Genomic DNA, 10,728 nt, shown 5'->3' with positions numbered 1-10,728 from the left:
GCGACATGCAAATCTTCTTTTACACCACAGCCACTCAAAACCACAGTGAGTTTTTTTTCCTTTCCGGGTTTAAATAATCATTTACTGTGTCATATTGCACATCACACTATCAGTCAAGGTTATATTGACACAAAGTCACTGAGACCAAATTATTGACTGTATAACTTGGGCTATTCCCATGAAAGCATATAATTTTTTTTTCTTTTTAAACTTTTATTGATCCAACAAAAACGACTACAATAACCTTTGTTTCAGTGTCATGAAATAAACTTAGGTCAGTGCCTCACAATAAATGTGCATTGTGCACTTTTGGGCCACTTCAGTAGGTACATTTGCTCACAGTATGAGAAGTGAAGTGAACAAAAGAAGTGAAAACAAAGTTTTTCTTTTTGGTTGGCTGTTTACAAAAATGAGACTTTGCCACTTGACATGAAAGCTGAAGGGCAAAAAAATAAAAAATAACAAAAAAGTTATGTTGATCCAACATATATGGGATTGCGTAAAGGGAAAACTTAAGAGTGCTGGCTGTCATCCTGATCTCCTTGTGTACGCGTTGTTCCTTGTGAGTCATAGACATCTTCGGGAGTTTGGCCAAACACGGCGCCGGTCCGCCTAAGCAAGAACACTCCGGCGTGTAGACCACCGACATTGACCCAGACGGTGTGCTGCTTCCTCCACAATCCGCCCATTCTGAACAGAGCCTGCAGAGCACACAAATTTCAGTGGGGGAAAAAAAAAAACGTACTCGTGAAACACCATCAAACAACAATAAATACATACATGTAGACATACATACAGGCAAGGCAACTGATGACATCATTTTGAACTGAAAACCTAATGACCATTCTTTTGGTTGAGACTTGAATACAGTGCCATGAGACAAGCAAAACCAAACGTCCAAACAATGTCCGTCAAGTTGTACAATTGAGAATTTTACAACTTTGTGGCGTTTACATTTTCACCAAACAAATCATGAAAGTAACTCGCTGTGGCCACCCTGATGGAAAAAGCCCAAAGTCGCAACAACTTACAGTGCCTTGCAGAAGTATCAGCTCCCCTTGAACATTCTGACATTTTACCACATTTCAAGAGGAAGTCAACCCCTCCCAAAATTCTTCACAATACATTCTATGCAGGCCTCACTAGTCTAAATAAGGTATTTTGGTTAGTATTAAGTGAGCGGAATATGAGTTAAGCAGCAAAATCCAGCAGTTTTTATAAGTAGCTATGAGAAGGCAGCCATTTTGCCATTTGCTGTCACGTGAGAATGAGATCACAGTTGCTCAGGTCTCAGGTGACAACCAATCACAGCTCAGCTTCAGAAAACAGGTGAAAATAGCCCCCCACCCAAGATTGATAAAAAATGGCTGGATTTTGCTGCATAACTCATATTTCATGAATATTAACTCATTTGCTCCCAAAAACGTATAAATATGTTTTTTTGTTTTGTTTTTTTATGTTTTAAGTGTCCCAAAGACTTATTTCTACGTTGTTGTTTTTTTGTTTTTGTTTGTTTTTTATGCAAGAGCATACAGAAGGCTTTTATGCAGCCTCTCAACCGCAAAGAACGGTTGCAGAAATGGTAATTATTACACAAACGGCCAGCAGGTTGTAGCAGAACAAAGGAGATCAACCACAGCCATGTTGAACAAAATCTCAATTACTCATACTTCAAAATAGATTTGTGAAAATTTATTAAACTTAGCTATATTCTAATGCTAAAATGCAGAAAAGGCAGAAATATACTTTTTTTTCCTGATGAAAGAAGAGACTAATCTTTCTTTTGATAGGTTCCATGTTTTTATAGCAACAGAACACAATATTCTGTGGGCCTTGAGTGAACGGGATCGCGGCTGTGAAAATGGCTGGGAGTGAATGAGTAAATCAGAATGTCACTTTTAGAATAGGGAGGTTACATATGACATATTATTGTCAAGAAACTAAAGGTTGACTTCTCCTTTCAGGCTTCAAGCAAAAATATATAAAAATTTGGATTTTTATTTTTTTATTTTTTTTTTGGTGACAAATCAACACCAATTTGGACAAAACACTTTTTTGGGTGACAAATCAACACCAATTTGGACAAAACACAATCATTTAGTGGAACGAAATTTATACAATATTTATTTATTTATTTATTTAACAATAGAAAACTGAAAAGTAGGACTCGCGAAAATATTCACCCCCTTTTCTCTCAGTGCAGCCTACTGACTCCAGAAGTACATGCTTCCAAGAAAAGCCACAGGTTTCCATCTGTCACATGAATCAACACGCATCAGTGTGTGACCACAAATCCACGTCACAGATACATCTTTAGTTTTACGGTCAATGACACGACATCAAGTGTGGTAGCAATGTAGTGTCAATGATTTATGCTTCAGAAGTGAATTAAATCTGCATCAACACCACCTGAGGTGTTCCCCGAGAAATCCTGCAGTTGTCTTGAGAGGACTGTTCAGGTGTGCTTGTGGCAGAAACAGATGGATGAGCCTCGATCTACGCCGTGAGCTCGCACTGCTGCGGAATTCCCCGCGAGAGGTCATTTTTATTTCCTTTAATCACCCGAGTCGCATTCTGATTCATATACCGGTCACTTCCTTTATGGGATGTCACGCATACAAAAATGAACCCACGACCTCTCCGTTTGGTCTCGACGCGTTTGCGTGGAAGTCATGTTTGCATAAACCAAATGTCGGCGAAAAAAACAAGTGACACGACTCTCCATGGCGACGACAATACCTTGGAAAAGCATTTCTTGTCCTGCGTCAACAGCACAGCCTTCCCCGAGGCCGGCTTGCACACGCGTGCCATTTCCCTCAGGCAGGACGGGTAAAGGTCCCAGTTCTTCTTCCTGGAGCCCATCCTTCAAAAGTAAACATCTCATGAACCTTCTTTATAGATCCGCCTTGCCTTTTAACCTTTTAACTACCGGTAGCTCACGCTCAAAAAATGTGACAATGTTTTCCTAAGCCCTCAATGGATAGTTGTGGATTTTGAGCAGCATGGTTGGGTTACTTATTTGAAGACAGCGATTTCAACCCGGCAGATTGGGTTGAAGATTGGATTCAGCTAGTCGCCATTTTGGACACTAAGAAAATTAGTACAGTGTTCCCTCGTTTATTGTGGGTGCTACGTTCCAAAAACTACCTGCGATAATGGAAATAAATAAATAAATAAATAAATAAATAAATAAATAAATAAATAAATAAATTTGGGTTAATTATATATATTTTTTTATATACGTTTTTTCATTTCGGTATGATTTTCACTTTATTATAAATGCTTTTTCATTCATCACATGTTTTTTTTCCATTTACATTCATTTTTTTTCATTAAAAGTATGTTTTTTAAATTTACTCATTACAGTATACAGTATATTTTCATTTATTATATATGTTTTTTCGTTTTGGTATGATTTTTAGTTTATTATAAATCCTTTTTCATTGACTATTTATGTTTTTCTTTTTTCATTTAAAGTATTTTTTCCCCTTTAAATGTATGTTTTTATTTTAACTTACTTGTTATACAGCCCATTTTATATTTTCTATCTCTGGAATGCAATGTCTTGGAGTGACGGGACAGACACCATTGGAAAGGTCTCGTCAAGACGAATCCACGGATGCCCGTATGTCCCCGGTATGGCCGTGCAAAGACCAAAAAAAGCAGATTGGGGGAGAGGGGGGAAAAAAAAAAAAAAAGTATGTTGTAAAAAATCAGCGAAACAGCGAGGCCGCGAAAGATAAACCTGCGATAAATGAGGGAACACTGTATTACTGTATTCTAAACTGCATTTATATTGCTAACCTAGCTTTGACTCATCTGTATGTGGAGTATTTACATCTTGTTGGACCAAAATCTTGACCCAACGTGCCAGGTCGAATCCTCAACCCAATGCGCTCTGGCATAAATAACTCACCAATGGCTCGGTCCCTATTTGGCTTACTTTTAACCCAGCAGTTTTAAAACATAGTGCGGGCTTTTTTTCCCCCTACCTTTTCCCAAAGGGCATGTCAGTGATGATGATATCAACTGAGCTGGTCCTCATCGGTAAACTGCACAAATCCCAGCGTACAGTATCAATGGGCAGGCCAGGTGCACTGTTTTTAAACACAGATACTTCATCACGATATGTAGTTTTCAAGCACTTTCAAAATTAAATTTCAATCTTACAAGCTGTGGACAATAACCTATTTACTGAAACATGCAGATGAATAATGAAAATGAAAGTTATATTTAATGAAGAAAAGAAAAAAAGGAGTTTGCAACACCCGTGGGAGAGGAAGTTAAATGAGAGTACTCAGTCATATAACCTTGAAAATGCCACCTCAAGAATTTTAAGGTATTTCACACACCCAGTCATTAGCAGATCATTAACTACAGAGCCCGACATGTTGACAAGCTGCCTCTTCCCATGAAACGTTCACTGGTTTGTCATAGCCAAACATGCAAATGAAATGAAATGAACACAGTATACTTTTGAGAGGCAGACTTTATTGTTAAACGAAGGTTAAACAACACAAAAGTCCTACATTGATAGCCGCAATGCAAATTGCTGATGCTCACCTGCCCTTGCCTGCCTTCCTTTTCTGAATGTGACACACATTGTTGACCGTGCGGTTTACGGCCATATCGTTGTTGTCCCCAGAAATGTAAAAGGACGTTGGAAACTCTAAGGCCCCCTGAGGACACATACACCAACAAATCAGATGGCAGTTAAATATATAAATTGCAAGTCATCAGCTCCCAGAAGCTTTTTGTTTGTTTGTTAGTTTTTCCCCAAAATGATGTTCTTACCTCCAAAGGTATTGCACCAGTTCCACACATTGGATCAAGTACAATATCGGATGGCTGAGGTTTACACAACCTGTCAGCACATAATCAGGTATGAATACAAATGACAAAAGAAACACCCTTAGGCAATTTACAAGCTAAATCAAGCACCAACTTCACTGCCATGTATCTGTCTATTTGAAAACTTATAAACTTCAATCAACCTAAATATATGCATGCGCATTAGGTTTACAAGACATCTTATAGCACTCACATTTTGTATTGTATATGAAACATTATTTGATGATAGATAAGATTAATCCCTTTATAAGACAATGTGAACAGTAGAATCTGGTTTTAGTCCGTCACTGCCGTAGCAAGCTGCCATTGATTACAAAGCTAACTTACACCATCTTGTGGCACAAAAAGGAACTGTTCTGAATAAATTTGCATCATTTCATACTGATATATGCCATTTTCACAATTTTTCATTCTTCTTACGAGTACTTTACAAAAAAAAAACCCAACAGGAATTTGTTTTGACTTTCATTACCATAGTCACAAAGACAACTATATTTGGAGTCAAAATAAATACTATTCACCTAAACAGGAAAGCATTTCATATAGACACATATAGACTTTGTCAGGTAAGATCTCAGATTGTACCTGAGCATTCCATAGCACAAGGTGGACCGCAGTGTGGTGGGTCCAAAGTGGCTGATGTTTCGTCTGTGAAGACTCTCTTCAGTAAGCGCGATGCCGATCACCACCTCAGTATTGTGTATATTTAATAAGACCTATAGGAGGGCGCATCGGATCAGTAGTCAATCAAATACACTCAACAGTCACTTCAACAGGGGCACTCGCATAATCTCTTTATATTCAGCATAGAAAAGCTTTTGCAAAAATTGTTTTGCAGTTTTGATTGACACATATATTCATTTAACAATAAGTTTATTATGGTGGTTGTTGTTTGCAACGGTGGAAATGACCTTGCATCACACAGAAAGTTTTTTTTTTTTTTTTGGTATACATTTTGCTCATAAAATATTATCATCGCCTCCACAAATTATACGGTGCGATTCAAGTTGACGGCCCATCAGTTCTGCCCTACTCTAAGCACAACATGCGCACATAAGATAATAAATACTGCTGAATTGCTGCAATGCAGTGAGTCACCAACGTATTTTTTTTTTAGGAGCGAGGCTTATATTGATACAAATGACAGTTCTCTGTCATAATAACGTGACGTAATAGAAAAACATCTACCTCACAATATAACCTACTTTGGTAAATTCGGTATTTTGATTAATATCGCGTGAGCGGATTATGAGTTAAGGAGCAAAATCCAGCAGTTTGTCATCAATATAAGAAGGCGGCAATTTTGTCACTTGCTGTCGAGTGAAAATGACATCACAGTTGCTCAGGTCTCAGGTAACAACCAATTACAGCTCAGCTTCAGAAAACAGGTGAGCTGTCATTGGCCGTTGCCTGAGCCCTGAGCAACTGTGATGTCATCTTCAGTCGACAGCAGGTGGCAAAATGGCCACCCCGAGATGAATAAAAACGGCTGGATTTTGCTGCAAAACTCATATTTCACGAATGAAATGTTAATCAGAATGTCATGTTTAGAATAGGGAGGTTACATATAACATATTATTGTCAAGAAATGCTTAAGGTTGTCTTCAAGCAAAAATATTTAAATAAATATTTACATTGTTATTTTGAGTGAAGCTTTGTACATTTTTTTCCGGATGCACCTTAGATGTGAATGTGTGACTGTCTGAAAATGATTATTGATTTACAAGAATAATCATATGTTGAAGTATCCATGTCAGTGACCTACAGTGACAGGTCAAACAATTACACTCTCTTCCACTAGATGGCAGAAGATATAATTAACCTGTGTACCTAAGTATACATACTTTTGTGACATTTTGTTTCATGGTGTGTTGATATTTTTTTGTGTGAAAATTAGGCAGGTCGTTTCTTGGCGACTAAAAAGCTATTCAGTTAGAACAAACATGCTTACCTCAATGTCAAACTTGGTCATGTCTGCTTTCCACTGGAAGAACTCCTGCACCGCCCCACCAAAATCTCTGGCGGCCTCATTGGAGGAAAAGCTGTGCTTGTCACCAGCCCGGTTGCAAGTCACACGGAACTTCATTATTTTAGCCTCAGGTGCTGCTTCCTCGGAGTCCTGCGTGCTGGTCTCAGTGTCAGGCCCCTCCTCTGTCTTGTTCGGGTCGTCAGCGACAGCTGCCTCCTCCGCTTGCTGCTGCAACTCAGCGTCAGCCGCGGTTGTGTCTCCGGCCTCATCGCTAGGTTTGACTTTGGCGCCGTTGGCTCCTTTACGTTGGCCTTTTCTCTTTTTGAAAGTGCGGTTTAGTTTCCACACTTCCAAGCCGTTGGTCCACGGGAGCTTGGAGGCAAGCTGCTGCAGCTCTGCCAATGTCTCTTCCTAGGTAAAACATGTGAAAAGATTAAGAGCAACCCAGAAGAAAGAGGGTAAATGCAAGATTCTGGATGCAAAGGAATGTTAATATTTGAAAGAAATTAAAAATGAACATGGTAGTTTCACACTGTGAAGAATTCATTTCATTTGTTTATTTACTTATTTTATTCTTTTAAAAAAAGAAAGGGGGCAGAAAGAAGTAAAACTTACATCTGCCCCTAATTAACACAAAATGAATAATTGATGTTATATTTACAAATATAACAATTTTACAAAATTACAAAAATCATTCAATATAATTTATTACTACATATCAATGTTGTATATATCTTAATTGTGCTTTTACAGTATATAATTCTTGAAGATACAAATGGATGGAGATGTTTTGATTTTACAATCAAGATTATTCCACAGACTGGCCGCGTGTATTAAGCAGTTTGTCTTAAATTTGTACCCACTTTGTTTTTGTTTTTTTAATCTGTTTTGTAAGTTATTTGGTAAAAAATGGTGATTATAAATCATTTTAAGGTGGTTATATTCCAATAATTTATTAAGTCAAAGAATGACATACAGTATTCTCATGACAGATGTATGACATGGCATAGTCATAGACTTAGACTGACACTTTTTTCTTTTAAATGTAAGAAATTAACGCTTTAGCATTAAGATGAAGTCAGACGGTTAACCATTTTATGCTGCACTTGATGTTTTTTTCCTGTTTTTAAACTTTATTATTGTTTCTATTTTTTCTCACACTTTCCCCTCTCAAACATAATTCCTTGCCACTCCAATGTGCTGATGAATTATTTTTATTAGATGGTACTCTGGCACCACCTTGTGGCATCTTCGGGTTTGTCAGAACGTGTATCAAAACAGTGAATAGGCGTTTTTAATTTTTGTTTTACCAAAGTTCCAAAAGGGGCACAGTGTATCTACGTTAAATGAGTCTAATTCTAATTCTATTCTAATGCCGCACCAAAAATAATTGGAAAGGATTTGACATAGAATTATCAATTTAATACGACATTAATTTTCAGCAAAATGTAAGAGCAATATCCAACTTACTATGACCAACTTATATAATTAAAAATATAGGGATGTTTGACACCACTTTTTGTCAGGCCGAGCTTCTTTCTTGAGTAGTCACCAATACCACTTTTTTTTTTTTTTTAACCCCAGGAAAAAAAAACAAAAAAAAAAACAGTGTGATGAGATCATTTTGAAGAAAAATGGTGACCTATACATGGCAATAAAGCATTTTTTCCTTAAAATTGTATGAAATTAATAGTAATTTGCTATTCTTCTATTCTAATTTGTAGTTCTTGATCGGAAAACACCGCCTCATGAGTACTGATCCCTTGAAATAAGGATACAGATACCTGTTATCAGTACTCGCCCATCCTAATAAAAAATAAATAGTAGTTTAACATTGTTTATTATTATTAAAGTTGTACTTTATAAGGGTGTGAAACTGCACTACACCATCCATCAGTTATTAATGCAAGTGACTATTACCTTTGATTCTTTAAATTGGTACTGATCATATTCATCTACAACCACAAATAGGTTGTCCACAGACCTCAGCTGGTGAACCTACGGAGACAGATGATTCACAGTTAGCATTACACAAACAACAGCTTTTCCCCCCCACATCGTTTATCTTACCTGGAAGAGCTTGTCAGTAGTAATGGTGAAGTAAATACGACCACGGTCTTTGCTTATGCGCGCTTCTACGCCGATCTTCTCGTAGACCTCCTCTGCAGCCGTGTGTTCGAACCCTGTGGGTACCGTCGCCCCGATGGTGACGTTGATGATGGACTCAACGTCAACAGGCCCATCTTCCGGGGAGAACATGGCTGTGGGTTTCCTGTTACGAGGCAAGAGGTTAGTGAAGGTGAGTGTCGCCGCAAGCCTGTAAAATTACTAATTACTACTTTACTATCAGTGATGTTTTGACTCAATTATACATACGTTACTGTATTTCCCTGTTACATCATATTTTTATTTATTGTAATGTCCTCGCCTGTGAGAAAGGACAGTCACAGTCACGATTCACTTTTCACCCTTTTTTTTTTTTTAAAGGGACAACAATAAAATACAAAGAACAGCAAAGTCAGGAGCTGTGATCAGACTCACTGACATTATTATACCACACCTCACCAGGTCCCGCCTCTTAAAGGCACATCCATGTGTCAAGATGCTCTTTGCGGGTTTAAATGTGTTTAGAAAATGAAATGTATTTGAAACCTGTGCAAGCTTGAAAACCATTAAAAGCGTTTGTATGGTCTCGATGATTTTAACCTATTGCTGGTAGATCTGGAACACATCCATGTTTTTAAACTGTACTTCGTTATGTCAGGACATATTTCCTGTGCTGATCAATAACTCAATTTTACAGTATACATATTACAATCAGTACTTTACTTGCCGTGTATTTTTTCTTTCAATTACAGCTGGTACATTAGCTTGCTAATGCTAGCTTTGGGTTGCTAGAAGGAAGTTGCCACGGGTAAATCACGACGCCGGCTCTTTTAAATAAAGCGCTGGCTTCACTAGTAAGCGTGTCAGTGCAATGAATTTACCGGCTTGACTCGTCAACGCTGAAAACAATCTTTGAAGAAGCGTGTTGCTGGTGAACTTGCCAAGTAATAAGTCATGCACGAGGAGACGTGTTTGCGCGTCGCTATTATTGACGGAAATACAGCAAATACTTCCGGTCTATTGCTGTCACATTATACTCGAAAGTTTACGAAACTAAATTATTATTTACGATTGTTGGTACTGTAATTATTATAATGTATGAAATGTAACTAATGTGTTCTTATAACACAATTTAAGGTTAAAATTAGGTTTGTTATCATTATAAAAATAACGAAGATTATTGTATTCTGTAAACCAAAACAGCAAATGGGAAGTGTAGTGTCGAATGAATTTTACCTTGACTTTTCTGGGTGTATTTACGGTAAGTGACCAACAGATGGCGTCAGAATATAATTTATCCATCCAGCCATCCACTTTCAGAACCACCTATCCTCACCAGTCACGAGGGTCATGAGGATAAACAAAAAATAAAGGCTAATACATAAATTAATACATTTGATATTTTCCATGCACAAAACCAATACATCAGTGACAGTGACACGCAGATGGTTCCTCAGATGTTTTCTACTCTTTCTTGTTCTCCCACAATGCAATTTTTGAGTGGTCATGGTTTCTAAGCTCCTATTTGATTGGACGTGAAAAAAAAAAAAAAAAAAAAAAAAAAAAAAAAAAAAAACATATTTGACTTTGTGCATCACCATCATCATACCACACTCTAATGTTTATCATATCGAATAATGTTTTCTACAACTTTGCCTTTATACGAGAACATCATCATTCTCACTGTTTAGTGTGAAATGTGAGAGACAAATGGGTGCGTGTTGATATGATAATGAAGGAGTAAAAAGTTCTACACGGCAGATGGAAGGCGCTCCATCAACTTCAGCATTTAATGAACACAG

The 10,728-nt window shown here is 37.5% G+C and overlaps 1 protein-coding gene across 1 annotated transcript; it reads right to left on the bottom strand.

The window, feature by feature from the left end:
* Positions 1-380: 380 nt before the first annotated feature.
* thumpd3 (THUMP domain containing 3) lies at positions 381-9,920 on the bottom strand. The gene is made up of 10 exons (XM_077529798.1): positions 9,808-9,920; positions 8,891-9,092; positions 8,741-8,818; positions 6,803-7,231; positions 5,437-5,567; positions 4,795-4,864; positions 4,564-4,679; positions 3,993-4,097; positions 2,740-2,863; positions 381-701 (listed from the first exon to the last, which is right to left on the bottom strand). Exons 2-10 carry the CDS (start codon positions 9,077-9,079, stop codon positions 513-515), a joined length of 1,431 nt encoding a protein of 476 aa, XP_077385924.1. The 5' UTR covers positions 9,080-9,092; positions 9,808-9,920; the 3' UTR covers positions 381-512.
* Positions 9,921-10,728: the final 808 nt, after the last annotated feature.

The sequence above is a fragment of the Festucalex cinctus genome, chromosome 8 (assembly GCF_051991245.1).
Source record: "Festucalex cinctus isolate MCC-2025b chromosome 8, RoL_Fcin_1.0, whole genome shotgun sequence".
NCBI classification, from domain to species: domain Eukaryota; kingdom Metazoa; phylum Chordata; class Actinopteri; order Syngnathiformes; family Syngnathidae; genus Festucalex; species Festucalex cinctus.
This window is presented reverse-complemented; position numbering and strand designations above follow the sequence as displayed.

Excerpts from the sequence above, each read along its gene's own strand:
- thumpd3 (XM_077529798.1), bottom strand. The coding sequence starts at position 9,079 with ATGTTCTCCCCGGAAGATGGGCCTGTTGACGTTGAGTCCATCATCAAC. Across the intron at positions 4,865-5,436 it reads TTGTGCTATGGAATGCTCAG|GTTGTGTAAACCTCAGCCAT; the intron begins GTACAATCTGAG and ends ATGTGCTGACAG. Across the intron at positions 4,098-4,563 it reads AGGAAGGCAGGCAAGGGCAG|TGCACCTGGCCTGCCCATTG; the intron begins GTGAGCATCAGC and ends GTTTAAAAACAG.